The sequence below is a fragment of the Schistosoma mansoni genome (genome assembly GCF_000237925.1).
Source record: "Schistosoma mansoni, WGS project CABG00000000 data, supercontig 0080, strain Puerto Rico, whole genome shotgun sequence".
Taxonomy (NCBI): Eukaryota; Metazoa; Platyhelminthes; class Trematoda; order Strigeidida; family Schistosomatidae; genus Schistosoma; species Schistosoma mansoni.
The window spans coordinates 163306-182727 of record NW_017386030.1 but is presented as its reverse complement, the minus strand read 5'-3'; the positions used below and the strand labels follow the sequence as shown (position 1 = coordinate 182727).

Sequence of the window (19422 nt, the reverse complement as noted above, 5' to 3'; positions counted from 1 at the left end):
AATTGACTCATGATTTCAACTTTGAAATATTCATATTCGTATTTCTCTTATCACTAGCTTTATTTTGACCTTTGACTTATTATCATACGATTCTTGAGTTATAATCAGTTTATTGATTACTTTGGTTTGTATAAAAACCCAGTATGTTTGTAAATAATGATTCATATTGCCGAGGCTGTTATTTGTGTTTTGGACTTAACGGGCTGGGCTAGGCATATAGCAGGGCCGATACGCACTCAAGACTGCTCGTACGTATTTTATGTATCATTTGCGTCCGATCAATAAATTCACTCCTCTCTAAGTGCACGTTCATATATATTACGAGTCTATACGTTATAACACAACCCTCAACCGTACTAGAGCATTTAAGGGTCATTTTTAAAGAAATTGTGAATTATGAAAGATAACAAAATCACTCATGATTCAAATGACAAAGTCTTACATAGAAAACAATAGAAAAAAAAATAAAACAAACTCATAGAACACACACGAAACGGCCGTTCAAGTGCTTCCAGGTTATTCTTCATGGTCTAGTTTTAATCGATTCATAAATTCAACTATGAAATTACCATAATCTCTACAAAACTCTCTTCTAATAAATGTAATTCAATTCAAAATTACTAGTTGGTGGCCTATGCTCCATTGGGGGTAACATGCGTAAGTAAGTAATTAGGTAAGTAATCAGTTCAAATATTAATGAGTAAATTACTTGATGAATTCATTTATTGATTTATCACTATGATGGATACATAAACTGGTAAAATTATTCCTGTTTTTTTTATCTTAGAAACACAAAAGAATTTATATTGATTATGTAGTAAAACATTAATGATTTTCTAAAATATTTTCATAAAGTATATATATCGCTCTAAAATTACTAATCACGTAAGTTGGAGAATAATACGAATAAAAGAAGCAAACTCAAGCATTGAGGATGAAGTTGCATTACTGATTGTATTAGGGTGTGATGAAAGTAAAGTGTTTCCCCCCACCCCAAAAAAAGATAACACGCCTTTTCTTATTCCATGGATTTTCGGTTTAAGTAATATAAATTCAACACACCTAGGATTACTCACAAAAATGGTAATAAACGGTAGACCTGAAGCATTTTTTCCTTAGGTACTGTGGACACATTGACAAGTCTCTAGGAGCGTTACCATTAATCGAGTTTCATTTTCAGGTCCTCGAGAAGCATCAAAAAAAAGGCGGCCTGCTTAAACATCTGGGCTACCTGTTTCCCGTCATCTATATATTTCAACAAGTTATCTAATATTGGTTGTTTTAATACATCATTATGGCTATTAAGCACACAACCTATTCCGGTGCGTTTCTGAAAACTGTACAACCTTTCGCTGTAAAGGTTACAAAAGGCCTAATCAGAGATGTCGTGTTTGCTGGGAACATGCAGCAAAAAGAATATACATTATTCATATGTCGATTGACTGAACTGCTGACATCCAACTGGCGATCACTGAATGTTTATCATCAGGAGCAATGAAGAAATAAGAAACGTAAACATGTTGAAATACTTTATGCTGAGAATTCGATTTTGTACCAAATAATATAATATTGAATAAAGCTAATAATAATAATAATAATAATCAACCTTTTAAAGTTCAGGCAACTGGGAAGCGGAAACTTCCAGTATACATCCGACAGCACTTTAGGCTGACATTTACTTACTTGCTTACTTTCTTTCGCCTGTTACTCCCAATCGAGAATAGGCCGCCGACCAGCTTTCTCCAACCCACTCTGTCCTGGGCTTTCTTTTCTAGTTATATCCAACTTTTGTTCATTTTTCTCACGTCTGTCTCCATTTCTCGGTGTAATGTGTTCTTTGGTCTTCCTCTTCTCCTTTGGCCTTCAGGATTCCATGTGAGGGCTTGTCTTGTTACGCAGTTGGGTGCTTTCCTCATGGTGTGTCCTATCCACTTCCAACGCTTCTTCCTGATTTCTTCCTCCACTGGAATCTGGTTTGTTGTCTCCCAAAGTAACTTGTTGCTGATAGTGTCTGGCCAACGGATCTGAAGTAACTTGTGTAGACAACCGTTAATAAACACCTGTATCTTCTGGATGATGGCTTTCGCAGTTCTCCACGTCTCCGCCCCATACAGTAGAGCTGTCTTGACATTTTTATTGAAAACTCTGATCTTGGTGTTGGTTGACAATTGTTTTGAGTTCCAGATGTTCTTCAGTTGTACACATGCTGCTCTTGCTTTGCCGGTCCTTGCCCTTACATCTGCATCAGATCCACCGTCTTCATCGATGATGCTGCCTTGATATGTAAAGGTTTTCACATCCACCAAAGCTTCTTCGTCAAGTGTAATTCGATTGGTGCATGTTGTATTGTATCGGAGTCTTGCTTTTCCCTTTGTTTATATTGAGACCTACTGCTGCTGAGGCTGCTGCTACACTGGTAAGTAAGTAAGTAATGTAAAAGTAGAATGACAAATGGCTTTGAGTTGTTAAATCATCGGATTTGAAACCTTAAACATCAACTTCCTATCAACTATCTCCCTTATTATTTTTTTTAAAGATGATTACTGATTTACTTTAATCGAAAATCAGTTGAGCGAACAATTTTCATTGAATTTTAGAGGAACCATTTATATAAAAACTTACATGATTCAATGTACTCAATGCATATATTGATGTAGTAATAATGACTAAATCATTAACTATGATAAATAAAATCCATGGACGAACAAATTCCCAAAACACTCCATTCAACTGTATTCCAAACCAATTCTTAAAGAATCCAACAGTCTCCTAAAATGTTGAGTTGAATAAATGGGAAGAAAAAAACACATCTTCGATGTGATAAATATTAAACACAATATATATACACTATTAAACTGGAACCAACTTAAGCAATAATGCAAGCATAATTGTGATGCGGTTCTTTCTCTCCATATGTAAAATGTTACTTCAGGATTGGCTTGCGTCACCGCCTGAATTACTGATAGGAGGAGAAGTAGTTGGGCGCACCGACCACTTTACTTATTTCAGGGGTCTCATCAGACAAAAGCTTAGGACGGATTCAGAATGCTCGATTGGATTCTGCCAACTTGCATCCCCTGTGGGGTAGGTGAGATATCCGTTTGACAACCAAAGAACAGGTTTGCCATGTAGCATTTTGCTTCGTCTTACCTTATGGATAAGAAAAATAGCTATAAACAATAGATATCCGTACGTCACTAGTATTCAATCATAGGTGTCTACGAAGCATTGCTCGTGTATTTTTAGACCACAGAATACACATGTTTCTAGTCAAATACCATTTATTCTACATAAACCTGATTGCTTATGTTTTTTCTTGACTAAACTAATCGATATGTATAGTTTACAGACAAAACATTTACAGTAATCAGTGTGCTTCACCAGATCAACATACATAGTGAGCTATTCAAAATGATCTATGAGAGAAAATAATAGGACAGCAAGTCTATTTCGTTTACTAGAGGTTACTGTGTCATCAAGCGCTTCCAGTATGATCTTTATATTCAAAATAACAATGTCATAAGTCACTCATTATCTTATTAACAAAATTCTTTTACCGATCAGTAGACCTTTAATTATTTACATGAAACATAATTCACAACATATGATTGAACATAAGATTGGCATAGTTTACTTGAGGAACACAATCCTATTTAGACTATTTACTAAATTGGGATTTAATAATTTTGAAATAAATTTTCAAGAAACCGTAACGAATAACTTGCCCCCCAAATGCCCTGGTACGAGCGAAAGCGGTGAGAATCGGCTCTCCCTTTCGAAATGCTCTCATATAGCCACACGTATATAGCCTCTACCAGGGAAGTTCTACTCACTGCCTTCTCCTGACACCGATGTTGTTTATGGAATTGAGAGGATGAAAAGCGAATGGCCGGCGTCCTAACCGGGCCGGTGGACACGGAAAGTCCACCTAGGGAAGTTGGAAAACCCTGATTCCAAACCAATGGTGCACATGGACTCCAGTATCCTGAAGAAACAAATGGAGTGTGAATCAATCGTCGGTCACCGGCTACCGTGGGACTGCATCTCCTTACGATACTCCACTTCCTTGTGTATCAGACCTTTGGATGGAAGGCTTTGTGTGTGAACTCCTAAGAAAACCACTTGCTTCGGTTTGGGCACCCGGGCATTATCACAGCCCTCACACAAATCAAATGAGATTTGTGTGGCGCATATGTATCTGGTGCCCCTTTGTACCAAGATTTATGTGTTTAAATAAACAATCACATAATACAGCCACCACCATATTGTATAAAATAAATATAAATACTACTTACAAGCCATATACGAAATCCTTGAATAATAGATCGAATACACAGTAAACATGAAATAATTCCAAGTATTAATGTACAACTATCAATTAGAATAACTAATAATCTACGTGAGAATATATATTTTGTTTCAATGGATTGATTCAATGTTGAATTTAATAAATTCCAAAAATGTACTAATAATTGATACTTTTTCTCATCATCATCATTATAGTGTTGGGTAATCATTGAAGTAGAAGAAGAAGAGGAACTGGAACCAGAAGAGTTTTGTTGAAATGATGAATCCATTATAGATTGATAATGATGTAATTGTTTTGATATATCAATACATGGAGTTGATGCATATGGTGCACGTAACATAATTTTCATTTGACCAGATTGTGAAGGATTTTCTAAAGATATCTTTATCAATAAAGTAAATTAAATAATAAATAATACATTCTAAGCAAAGATGGATAATGGATAGCAGTGGAATCTAGGAGGCGCGTGTCGTCCTATTTACGACCGTTGCTGCTACCTTGATGTGGTGGTCGGGCTTGCCTATCGTGATGAACCAATCGAGAGATATTGGCTAGAACAATCGTTCCTCAAGGTCCTACCATACTAGACAGGTCGGTTGAAGAGCGTTAAGACTAAAAGCAGCAGTCGCAATATCCGAAGGCGAAGTTGTACTTCTGACTGTACAGAGGTGTGACAGCAGTAAGGTGTTTCCTTCAGACAACCAGCATAACAGCGATGCTGCCTTCCCACAAGGAGGGGTGGGGTTAGAAAATGTCGACCCTAAAAATGCACACCTCGCCTTATCCCACGGATATCCGTCTTCGGTGGCAAGGTCTCAACAAGTACGGAGCTAACACAAAAACTACCCACAAAAAGGTCATGTGTGACCGACCTCAAGCAGTTGTCCCTTGGGCACTGCGGTCACGCCCTCAGGTCATTAAGACCACTTCTAACCCAATTTCCTTTTCAGGTACCTTTAGAAGAACTCTTCCACGGTATAGGCAACCTGGAAGTGATAACTGCCCTCATACCTCGAACAGCACTCAAGACCACTGTATTCATAATCAATCGACTGACTGACTGTTTCGTCCTATTTGGGACTTGTCAGATGGATGTACCTGCATCTCATTCATTCACCGAATATGTAAATATGAGTCATTCTTTATTTGGAAAGGTTAATGATGAAACGGGGTTCGAACCTGTAACTTGATAGCACGAAATTGAACACCTTAACCACATACTATACTATAGCTCCATGTAGATTACATAACTGTTTATCCAGATACAAGCAGTATATCTACTTTATACTTGAGTAAATTATATCCAATTATCAACAGTTTGAAAATTTCCATAGAATGTTCATAAACAAAGAATATTTAAGTGGCCGAATCGATAACGCGATGAAGCGAAAGGTACCGGGTTCGAGTCCAAGAGTGAACATCAACTCTGAGATGCAGGTACATCCAGCTGACGAGTCCCAGTTGGGACGAAACGCGCTTCCTGGATTCCACTGCTAGCCACTATCCATCTTTGCTAAGTGAACAATTGTTTACATAATCAGTTTGTACAGTTAATATTAGTAATAGTAATAGTAAACTTGTGCACCCGTTAAGATATAAATACTTCAAAATTGTGTTATTTGTAAACTAGAAAGGTCATTTAATAAAGGTCAGAATGATTTGGAATAAAGTGTCAAGTTGTAATCATTATAACAATAATACAATAAATCATGTGAATAGAATACATTAGAACTTGATGTAAAACAGGGAAAGTTTTATCTTTGTAGAACCAGAAGCGTCTGGTTGCCCTCCATGTGCATCTACCAGTTCACCTGCTCTTGTGAAGCAAGATACATTGGCCGTAGCCAGCGCTAACTTTCAACTCGAATACGAGAACATAACCCAGTTTGGTTCTACAACAGTGAAAGGAAAGCAGTTAGGAGTTCTATACTTGAACACCTAATCAACTGTAATCATTCTACAGATCCACAGTTTGATTTTAAGGTTGTTTATATAATTCGTTCAAAGTTTTATCAATTTTAATATGATGTTCACTATCTACCAAATGTGAAAGGATGACGCTGTTAATAGATTCCATGATTCCTTTTTACTAGCACATGTTTACGAGCATACAATGGTTAAAATCCTCTGAGTACGGCCATTATAGATATACTCATCAGATATATTTCTGTTGTTTTAAAAGTTCACCAGATACCTACCTAAATTGGATATTATAAACCTTTTATCGTCCTCCCAACTTCATTTGTGTCTATATCTTTGTTAATCTACACATTCACATGAATACCTTTTTATCATGGTTACCTTGACAACATCTCTCTCAATACATATTATATTCACACAATGTTATTATCATTATTACCTAGATTATCAAGATGATGACGATGATGATGATTATAACTTGACATTTTAGTCCAAATCATTCTGACCTTTATTAAATTACCTTTCTAATATACAAATAACACAATGTTGAAGTATTTATAGTCTTAACGGATGTAAAAGTTCACCATTTTGTTCAAATATATAACATTGTCAAATACATTAATACATGCCGAATTGTGGCCTTTGTATAATATCACAATATTTATGGACTTATACCAATTATGTTTCTGGTATAAATCAATAGGTCTTCAATATCTGATATCGTTATGTTTGATAATGATAAGTAATCATACTTCCTTTGTAGAATAGTCGATAGAATCTCGAATCTTGCGAGTGCGGGATCGTGGATGCGCACTACCACCGAGGAGTCCCATAATAGGACGAAACAGCCGTCTAGTGTTTTTAGGTTTTCGATGGTGGTCTAGCTTCAATTGACTCATGATCTCAACTCTATAAAATTTGATTACCACTAAAGAATTAGATAAACAAAACATCGACAACTTGGTGATGAATTAATCGTAAATAGCTCAGTCTTATAGGTCAATTATGGCTCAAATAGATCAGTGATAATGTTTCAGACCGTGCAGTTGAATAACAGTGGTTCTCCTACAGGAACTAAAGGTAAGCCTTGTAAATGAGTGCCAACTAGCATAAAATCCAAGACAACAGTTGTTTTTTCCCAACTACCTTCAACTAATTAATATATCTGTGTTTGATAACTGGATGTAATCCATCTCCTCTTTGCATTTTATAATATTTAATCTTCTTTAAAATCGCTGATATTACTATCATTACAATTTATTTGGCATCTCATTGTGCTCATTCGATATGACCATTTGAGCTAACCCATATTTATGCCAGGTTGTATGATTATTATGATTGTGCATGTTATAGTATGCTGAATTTTATATTTGAAAAATGCTCCACGAAATGGTAGAACTAAAATAGTGTAAACTAAATAACATTGGACAGACTGTTCAATTAACAGTAGGTAATGAAATGTACACATAAATGACTAACACCGTTGGATACCAGCTCAGTGGTCTATCGGTTAAGTGCTCTGGCGTGAGACTGGTAAATCCTGGATTCGAATCTCGCGAGTGCGGGATCGTGGATGCGCACTGCCACTGAGGAATCCCATAATAGGACGAAACGGCCTTTCAGTGCTTCCACGTTTTCGATCATGGTCTAGCTTCAATTGACTCATGATCTCAACTCTATAAAATTACTAAAATCTCCACCAAACCCCTTCTGATAAATGACTAATCTTGAATATTGTGATGACCTCAAACATCGAATTACCAAATAAATTTGGATTATTCATATGATCCGACTTGTTAATGGTTATTAGCTTTTAAACAATAGTACTAATATATTGTGATCATTTATGAAAAAGAGAATGGTTATCTCTTTGAAATGAATAAAAAAATAAATCTGTTAATTAGGTAGTGAAAATTGATCATTTCAAATAGTCAGTAATCTTATCTTAGAAATGGATTGTTCGCTATGGAAGATGTTATACCCTAGCGGAGATATAAGTACGGGTAGCTTCCTGGACCTATTAATGGACGATTGTTCTATATGTATTCTTATGGTTTAACTATTGAGTAACTAGATTGTGTGATATCTATATTCATCTTATTATAAGCTTTATTTTGACCTATGGATTATTACTGTACCAATTACTGTCCCTAAATTATATTCAGTTTATTGATTATTGTACCCCACATTCACAGCCACATTTGGCTTGATCTTGTAGTACAAATATTATTTTCTCCTTTATGGTGTGATGCCGTTTGTCTATCTGGTACATAAACAGAGCATGTTTGAAATAAATGATTCGCATAGCAGAACCTGTCATTGGTGTTCTGGACTCAATTGGAAGGGCTAGGCGGATAAAGGGCCAATAAGGATACTAGACTGCTCATACCAGTTGAACGTCATTGATTTGTCACAGTGTTAAGATTGGAAAAGTCGTCTTTCGATTGGTAAATAATTCACATGATAAAAAGCCGGACATAAAATTCATAACGAATTGGCATACAGCCTTCTTCTTTTATAAAGTCATAACAGAAGACATCATATAACTTAATTATCGGACGATGTTTGTATGTGGATAATTAAGTCACATGAAGATTTTTCATTTAAAACAGTTGAAAGTTGTTGATAGGATACTATGCTTAATGTAGGTTCCGTAGTCATCGATACTAATCAGCTTCATCTGTCAAATTAAGAGAACTAATGCTAACCCAGTGAGATTTAAATCAGAGCGTTAGAGATGTTACCGCTTATCGAATGACATCGATTACAACTACTCGGTGAAGAAATAGTGAGTAAACGTTAAAAACACATCAAAACTTAATAAGTAAATACATTCTAAAATAGAACATTAACAATAGGGTGTAGAAAAAAAGTTGTCTATCATACCTTAATCATAAAACGATAACATTCAGTGCTTTGTGTCCAATCCAACTGATAAATTGGTGGAGATAACAAATTGAAATGAATATCAAATCCAAGTAAACTGGAATTCCATGAGAAGAAGTAAGGGATAAAGTTAACCCATAGTTGATTGAACGACAATAAAGTGTATGTGAGAGAAAAAAATGATTATTCAGAAATTTTCCAAGGAACATGAAAAAAACGAGAAAACATATGGTGCTAAAAAAGATGGTTTTTGGTTGTTTTTAAGCTTCCCAAACAACCAATATACACGAATTATAATTCAAACCACTGCACAAACAAAAGGCTATTCGGACTTTGTAGCTAAGCGGATAACGCGATGGCGTTTGAAACAAAAGCTTTTGATTTTAAGTCCCAAAGCGAATATCAACTATGAGATGCCGGTATATCCAGCTGAATGATCCCAAATAGAACGAAACGCGCGCCCTAAATTCCACTGTTAGCCACCACTCATTTCTGCTTAAGATATTTTGTGGGTTAACAATGAACACTATTTCTGATCATAAAGTCAGATAGAACACATCATATGGCTTGAACGTAGATGCTGATTGTCAGTGTTCCATACTGAGAGAAGTGAAACAAATAAAGATTACTTCCATAACTTTGACAAACAAAACTCTTATCTATAAGTTAGAAGGTTCAGTCCCATAATGTCTTGTAATCACAGTAAGTTTGAACGGTAACTCAATGGTTACGGTGTTCGACTTTAAGCCACTTATTAGAAGTTTCGCATCCGATAATTAGATAAGATATATTCACATTAATATCTCTATCAGTCAAAAATCCCGACAAATAATTTTACATTCAATACAAAATATTGAGTTGATTAACAAAATTATTCCCAATAAATGCAAATTAGATATTAAATAAGGATATTTTAACACTTGATAACATGAAAAATATATTTATGAGATTATTCTGGAATAGTCATGGAATATTAGACGTCAAGCGGCAAAATTCTAAGTAGTAATCATTAATTCACTCGGTATTGTTTGTTTGAATCTTCCCATTGATGTGTAGGACTGCAATTGATCAGTCTCTTATTGGTATATGTGCATACTGTGTGTATTGCCTCGATATAGTCTTTATTTACAAGCATTATAAACAAAGATGAATAGTGGCTAGCAGTGGGATCCAGGACGCGCGTTTTTTCTTGCAGATACATCCAGCCGAAGAGTCCCAAATAGGACGAAACGCGCGTTTTGGATTTTACTGCTAACCACTATTCATCTTTGCTTAGTAATCATTAATGTTTAATTGACATAGAGGGAGAGACTAAAATCGTTGCCAATTCTGTAATTAAATCAAATAAATGCTGAAAGTTCTTTTTTTTATATGAAGACAGATTTCACATTTTGAATTATTACGACTTTTTCAGAGTATGTTTTATAAATTGGGATGTGAAACTCTCAGTTCTAGGAGTAAAAACACAGTTAAGACAACATTATGTACATTATTTACCAACCATGTACTTAAGTGATTCAACCACTAAAAGCCATCACCCCTATAAAACTGAAACCAAGTTATGCATAAGCTCGGTAACTTTAAATACCACCAGAGTTGATTATCATTTCTCGGGTCCCCATACCATTGAAGGATAATTCTTCTTGAGGTACCTGAAAAATAAATGGGGTTATAAGTGATCGTCACTATGTGGGAGCATGGCCGCACTGTTCAAGAACTAAACCCTTTAGGTCTAATCTCAAATTTTTTCGAGTGGTTCTACATGTACTTTCGAAAAGACTTGAAGCCGGAAATGCAGATCCGTGAGGTGAGGTGTTACATTTTTGAGGCAGATTTAATCTAAACTCCTCCTCCCGATTATCTGAAGGAAGAACCGTTGCACATGTTGGTTGATGGAAACAACACACTGTCATCAAGTCTCTGTGAAGTCCATAGTACAACTTCGCTCTCGGACTTAAAGTTTTCAAAAGCTTCTGGAATTTCCAGGCCATAGATAGTTCCACACTTATGCTTTTTTTGTACATGAATGAATCTACGAAATGACGTTTTTTCACATACTTTTCACCCTCTGCTTTCTGTTCGATGTTCAACAGTAGATTTCTTGGAACTAGAGAGTGTGGTTAAGAAGTTGGTATCTAAGCCCGTTCATCAAATGCATAATCTATTATTATGATATGGCTATTAACTATGTTTGGTTGTATGGACTCAACAAACAACAAAAATCTACATCTCATGACATAATTCAGTGAAATTGATCAGTAAATTTATCGAATGATGGATGATTAAAAACAAAGGGTTACACTTTTCTTTCTCTACCCCTTTATCAGTGTACAAATCGATTTGTGCATGTGATACAATAAATCGAAAATTAATTTTTTTTATGTTGAATAACACCTTGAATAAGTGAAAATTTAGATTCGATTATTGAACAAACCCGTTTATGGATTAATTCTATTGTAATAACCGTTAAGCAAGAAATATTTTCTTGATACTTGGATTAATATTCGAAATTAAAGCCATATGTATATTCACAGTCGAATTTCCGAGTTAATCTAAGCTGGACTACCAGTAAAAATCTGGAAACACCAGACGACCGTTTCGTCCTATTGTTGGACTCCTCAGCAGTGCGCATCCACGATCCCACCTCGCGAGATTCGAACCCAGGACCTGCCAGTCTCGCGCCAGAGCATTAAACCGATAAAAGGAAGAGAATTTTAAGATAAATTATCGTATTCTCTCAAAAATTGACCACTTGAACATTCATATTTCAGTAGTCCAGTACTCACTAATACTATGTTGGTCTGTTTGTTTTTTTAAACATGTAAGCTGTGATTCGAACCTACAGCTTGACGATTATTGTTAGCTCATTTACCAGGTACAGTTTCCTGTGATTGAGCATGAACCACACTACAAATTTGAAAACCATTGGTACAATCAGTTTTCCTAAACTAAAGCCAATGGAGTGGAGCTTGAGTCTTCGATCTATGAGTTGAAAATCGAATGCTTTAACCATTGAACCATTACTTCAATTCAATAACTGAAAGTGTACATAGTAAAATGATTAATGAAGGAGAATTTATAATAAATGAATGAATGAATGAATAGCTTACTAATTAAAATTAATATCCAATTTATGATCCTGTAAAAATGTTTTTATTGAATTTTCATCAGTTAATTGTTCAGAATTGATTTGATTCACTTCAATAGATGTACATTCTATTTAGTAAATAAATAAATAAAGTGTATACATTTAATATAAAGTAAACGATAACAATAGTAGATATTATATTCTTATATGCAATCTTTCTTTTAAGTAAAGATGGATAGTGGTTAGCAGTGGAATCCAGTTTGACGCACGTTTCGTCCTATTTGGGACTCCTCAGTTACATCCAGCTGACGAGTATCAAATAGAACGAAACGCGCGACAAACTGGATTCCATTGATAGCCACTATCCATCTTTGCTTATCATCATCATTAAGACTTCAATTCTTGTGTATGCTCCAAAATTTTGAAGATGTTATTCAAGGAATGTAATCCAGTGAAATAAATTTGGAAAGAGAAAACAGAAAGGACATGAAGGACACAGAAGATTAGAATTTGGTAGAACACAAAGAGTGGATGCACCTACGCCATTGTAAACGATTTTGAGCCATGTAATTCAAGGTCTCTAACCATTGATTGCTATCATCTCGTAGTGTGATAGCTTGTAACAGTAATAAGTTAAATAAATGGTTAGACTATATTTTACAGTTGGCTTTGTTAACTATTTCATTTCATGTATCTTTAACCACTACCTACCTACCTACCACGATGTGTGTGGTGTTTGCTAGTTTCACAACCTGAAAAGTTTTGTACATATAAAGATCGTCTTTTTAGGGGACAACATAAGCTTATGAAAAAGCTTTTTCCATGTATGAATTTCAATAATTTGGAAATCGAATATTAATTAATAAACTCAAATCTATAGTTAATATCATTTCATTGAGAAAAACAATATGATTCTTAATTGGAAAGCGCTGATAAAAAAATCTGTGGATACTTCCATTCATTCAATTGTTTAAATAACACTGTTAATGCTGATTATTATGTAAGTAAGTCTTTGTTTCAAGAAAAGATTATACATCTCAGCAAATTAGTAGGAAACTTTTTAGTATTCTATATATCTGACCTGTATGATATAGTATTTATGTTTATGCAGCTTAAATCTTGGGAGAAGACAAACCAGCTTCCAGATGAGGAGGAAATTAGGAAAAGACGTTGGAAGTGGATAGGACATACATTGAGTAAGTCACCAAACTGCATCACGAGGCAAGTGCTAACTTGGAATCCTGAAGGGAAGCGGAAAAGAGGAAGGCCAAAGAACACATTACGCCGGGAAATAGAAGCAGATATGAAAAGGATGAATAACAACTGGAAAGAACTGGAAAGGATAGCCCAGGACATAGTTGGATGGAAAATGCTGATGAGCGGCCTATGCTCCTCCACGAGGGGTAACAGGCGTAAGTAAGTAAGCTCAAATCTGATGTGGAACATAAATTAGAGTACATACAAATACCAAAGTCCTATTGTTGATTGTTCAAGGAAGAAACGTTTATTTTACAATTCTACTCTCTAATCCACTTTTTCTCTTTTTAACAATAATCAAACAAGTATATTATTTTACAAATCGATGAAGAGTCTTTAATCTTTTGATAATATGTACAAATATGTGTACTTGTACACGACCGAGAACGCGAAGAATCAGCTCTCCCTCTCTAGATGCTCTGGAATGGCCACGTGCATAGAACCACTGCCAGGGAAGTCTTGCTCACTGCCATCTCACGTCACTGATGTTCTTTATGAAATTAAGAGGATGGAAAGTGAATGTCTGGCGATTTAACAGCGTGGTGGATATGGATTATGCATCTAGGGAAGCTGAAGAACCCTGATTCCAAACCAATGATGAACATGGGCTTCGGGATCCTAAGGAAACCAATGGTGTATGAAGCTATTGTTGGTCACTGGCTACTATGGGACTGCATCACCTTACGTTGCTCCACTACCTTTTGCATTAGATGTTTAGATCAAAAGCTTGAGGAGTAACCCTGCGAAGAAAACCAGTTGCTTCGGTTTGGGCACCCGGGCAGTATACTAGCCCTTACACGAATTGAATGATTTTTTATGGTGCATATCTATTTGACACTTCCTTTTATCAATGTTTATATGTTTAAATAAACAATAAAATAATAATGTACACATTTAACACTTATTGAATTGTATAAGTTAAAATGTATACACTTAAATGATATTTACCAATATCATTATCATAAAGGCAATAGTATAGAATACTCAATGTATCAAAGTCTTCTGTGACATATAGACAAATAAAAATAAATGAATACATGTTCATACTACTTATTTGTTAATTTGTTTATTATTTTCAAAACAACAAATTTTATTCATTGAATAATAGGAATACTACTAATACTACTACTGTAGTGAACAGAACACGACTGGGGACAATCGAATGTATTTAAGCAAAAATTACAAACTCAGTAAATTCTGAAAACCATACAATGGACAGTTAATTTGCAAATTAACAACCAACAGTCTCAATCTTCACTGTTTCTTCTCTAATTCCATTGTTCGTGCATTTTCCTACCGATTGCGCTTCATTTCAGTTATTCCCTCATCGGACTTCTGCCAAAATACATTCTATGTCTGACCAACACCATATACTACTTATATGGATATAAATAGATCACACCACACTACTACTACTACTGCTACTACTACTATTACTGCTACTACTACTACCACTAATAATAATAATAATAATAATAATAATAATAATAATGGAATTCAAATCATAAGTGTTTTTTCTCTCTTTTCTTCACCGAAATGATATTTTTTTCTCAAGCGTCACTAATTCATCATTTCGATAAGTGTGTATGTGTGTGGTGTACAATTTTCAAATTTATTATTATGACCATTGTTGTTATTATCATTGTTATGTTTGACTATCGAAACACTGAAGAGTTGCAATCTTATTACTGTCTAGTTTATTGCACATTATTGTATAGTACAACTAAATAGTTTGTGGTTATTTTGTCCCTGCCCCCAAATTCCCTGGTACGGCCGAGAGTGGGGAGAGTCCACTCTCCCTCTCGAAATACTCTCACATGGCTACGCGTATATAGCCTCTACCAGGAAAGTCCTACTCGCTGACTTTTCGTGGCGGGGGTGTCGTTCATGAAAGTGAGAGGACGAAAAGCGAATGTCCGGCGCTCTAACCGGGTTGGTGGACACGGAAAGTTTACCTAGGGGAGTTAGACAACCCTGATTCCAAACCAATGGTGCACATGGTCTCCAGGATCCTGAGGGAACAAATGGCGCACGAATCAATCGTTGGTCACCGGCTAACATGGGACTGCATATCCTTACGATGCTCCACTGCCTTGTGTATCAGACCTTTAGGCCAAAGGCTCCGGGTGTGGCCCCCTAAGAAAACTACCTGTTTCGGTTTGGGCACCTGGGCAGTATCACAGTTCTCATACAAAACAAATGAGATTTGTGCGGCGCATATGTATCTGGTGCCTCCTTGTACCAATATTTATGTGTCTAAATAAAATAAATATTTTGTCCCAGTTTACAAATCATTCTTTACAGGTATAGACCTACTAAATGTTGTCATAATTATAAGTAGTGAGGGGATATTTTTATGTTGATATTCAGTAGGACAATAAGCCTATATATATGGTTATAGGTAGTTGATAAGAACCTATGACATAAAAATAAACCCATATTACTTTGTACTTAGTCTGTATTTTGAATTATTCAATTAAACCTTTTCATTTATCTTTTCAAGATTTATTACCAAAGGATGATATAGTCATTACTACTGAAGAGTAATTGGGTTAGATCTTGTAAACATTTACATAGACATTTGGGTTAAGTAACTCAGCAAGATCCAGATATATTTAGTTGACAAGTTCACAATAAGGTAAAATAAATGCCACATATTTCACTGCTAACCATAAACTGAGTACTCAAACAGTTATTTCCAGTTCAGTGCTCCAAATAGTAATATCTTAACTCTCAAAAAAGATCATAACGAGTAACAATGAAGAGAACTAAATGCTGATGAGTATATTTTGGGACCTTATTGTATCTGATTTGTAATGACTCAACTGTACAGTTTGGAAACTAAATGTAATGACACAAAACATTCACAACGTAAAAAAATTGATATTGACGTCGTACATATACTATTAGTAAGGATTAGAAGTGAATGAGAGAAAATGAGGGAATCTTATTACAGCAATAACAAACTCACTTTCTGATTCACGTATATATGATACACTGAGCATAGAATGTTTATTCTCATCTGTCGTAGGAGATACATATCTCATACACAGTTTCATTGTTCGATTCAATGAATCAAACATATAACCACCAATGGCTAATTCTTTTGTTTTATTGAACTGTACCGAAAATGAACGAAACGATTAAGACAAAAAAAACAAGAAACACAACAAAACAGGACAATACAAATAAAACGTCGTAGATTTGATCCTTAATGGGGTCGTGTGTGCTCACTGTTGAGTAGTCACATACAGGGATGAAACAAGTGTCTACTCATGCTTCCTATCTTTCAATGATTACCTTAAAAGGTGTCAGTCTCTTGATTTGAAACTTCAAATTCAACAACCTCTACAAACAACCCCCGTAACAATTTTTTAACTTGGTTTTACATATCTAGTTACGTTTAGTTGTCAAGTTTGTCTTTTCAATTCTTATGGCACTTGATTACATAAACATACAGCAGAAGCTTTAGGGATCCGAACCGACAATCCTAGTATGTATGTCCGGAAGAAATTCGTGAAACAGCTGCACATGCCTTGACCGGGTATGACTCAGTAAACGGTTTTGTTAAAGTTTTCACACCCCGTATTTGTTTATCATTTTTTACTCTTTCGGTTTACATTCTTCGACATCTAATTATTTACACATTTCTTGCAGAGAAACTTCAATTGTGATTTGTGATGATTGTTTTAAAGTCCATTTATCCAAATTCGACCTATTTTTTAATGTTAAACTATTGACTAGGACTTTTGTAATTTTATTATTTTTATCACCACTAGTACACCAGTTTGGATGTGCACTGCTGAGTCCCATACTTGGACAAAACTGTGATTCAGCACTTAAAGGTTTTTAATGATGGTCTAACTTAGATCAGTTCATGATTTTGATGAAACAACTTAGGCCTAAATTTTTAATCATGAACCTTCTTTAAAAAGAAAATGAATGTATGAAAATAAAATTAAATCTGTTTTTTACCTGGGTGATAGTATAACCAACGTGTTCATAAAAATCATTTACTGTGTATACAGCATAATCACCAGTTGCTGGTGGATAATCTAATGTTTCATATTGTGAATCCCATTGACGTAAGTATAGATGACAAAATGCTTTATGTGATACATCACCAAAAGATACATGGGCTGCCCGATAAAATCCAAATTCAATTAACTGGGTTTTCGGGATGGGGGAATCAAAAGAAATGAAGAGAAAGTAAATTCAAATATCGTGAACTGATTAAAGTTAGAAACTATGAACCATTGAATACCAGCTGTGATTTATAGGCCAAGAACACAACATGAGATCTGAAAGGTCATTGTCTCGATTTCCTATGAGTTCATGGACGAGGACTGCTGACGAGTCTGGTACTAGGATGAAACAGTTGGCCAGCCCCTCGTGGTTCTCAATTGTTGTTTAACTAAAATCAGTCTGCGATGTGAACAAAAAAATTCAGCCATCTCCATAAACCCTTAATACTAATAAAAATAAACTAGATTAAAATGATGGTGAAACACAGATGCAAGACTAAAGAATGTGCTAAACAACTTCAGACGTTTAAAAACTTTAAAACCAAGACAAATCGCAATATTATTTAGTACCACTAATGAGTGTACAGTCTTTACTTCTGACCAAATTGTACATGTAATTCATATGCTGAGCACGAATTTGCATATCCGACTATCAGAAATACAGTATATTTTAGGGTTGGTGAAACTTTCTAACTGCTTTGATCTAATTACTCAAAGTGCGAATTTTTTACTTATTGGCTGAACGAGTAATTTAACCACTAAGCCAATGATACGATAAGGACAACCATAAAATAATATAATTATAAATGTAGAATCTAGCCCAAATCTGTCAATTCAAGTTGCCACATTGAAAAACAGCAAGACGACAGGGGAAAAGTTCAGTAAAAAAAACACAACAAGAATTGAGCTACAGAAACTGTAAGTGAGAAGTATCACCGAAATTTGTATCCGTCACTAAAATGATATCAACATTAACAGCTCTGAATACAGTTTACAGAAGGGGTCGTGGATGCATGCTTCTGTAGTCTCAAGTAATGACGAAACAGGTGTTCAGGCTCAAGGAAGAATGAGCCTCGGTTCGCGTTACCGTATCTCATAGATCTGACCTGTTTATCTGTATAACCAAAAAACGAATATGGATCTTTAATACTCGGTGTCATCATAATATAGCTGTTCAGGGAGTAAGCCAAGACTACAGGCTTTAATATTATCTAGTGTGAACAGTAAATAAATAAGATTAAGTATTACTTACTTACTTACGCCTGTTACTCCCAATGGAGCATAGGCCGCCGACCAGCATTCTCCAACCCACTCTATCCTGGGCCTTCTTTTCTAGTTCTATCCAGTTTTTGTTCATTCTTCTTATGTCTGTCTCCATTTCTCGGCGTAATGTGTTCTTTGGTCTTCCTCTTCTCCTTTAACCTTCAGGATTCCATGTGAGGGCTTGTCTTGTGACACAATTGAGTGATTTCCTCAAAGTGTGCCCAATCCACTTCCAGCGCTTCTTCCTGATTTCTTCCTCCACTGGGATCTGGTTTGTTGTCTCCCACAGTAACTTGTTGCTGATAGTGTCTGGCCATCGGATCCAAAGTATCTTGCGTAGACAGCTGTTGATAAACACTTGTATCTTCTGGATAATGGCTTTCGTAGTTCTCCACGTCTCCGCCCCATACAGTAGAACTGTCTTAACATTTGTATTAAAAATTCTAACCTTGGTGTTGGTTGACAATTGTTTTGAGTTCCAGATGTTCTTCAGTTGCAGATATGCTGCTCTTGCTTTGCCTATCCTCGCCCTCACATCTGCATCTGATCCACCGTGTTCATCAACGATGCTGCCCAGGTATTTAAAGGTTTCCACATCCTCCAAAGCTTCTCCGTCAAGTGTAATTTGATTGGTGCATATTGTATTGTATCGGAGAGTCATGCTTTTCCCTTTG

The 19422-nt window shown here is 35.5% G+C and overlaps 1 protein-coding gene across 1 annotated transcript in view; it reads right to left on the bottom strand.

Moving 5' to 3' along the window:
- Smp_190090 (mucolipin, putative) overlaps positions 1-19422 on the bottom strand; it is a gene marked incomplete at both ends in the record, with an annotated part of 34056 nt that overhangs the window by 13597 nt on the left and 1037 nt on the right. Inside the window, 6 exons of the mRNA XM_018790489.1 lie at positions 2623-2769; positions 4296-4691; positions 9116-9212; positions 12226-12331; positions 16432-16579; positions 17436-17627. Coding sequence (XP_018646220.1) covers positions 2623-2769; positions 4296-4691; positions 9116-9212; positions 12226-12331; positions 16432-16579; positions 17436-17627 — 1086 coding nt within the window. The remainder of the gene's footprint in view (positions 1-2622; positions 2770-4295; positions 4692-9115; positions 9213-12225; positions 12332-16431; positions 16580-17435; positions 17628-19422) is intronic.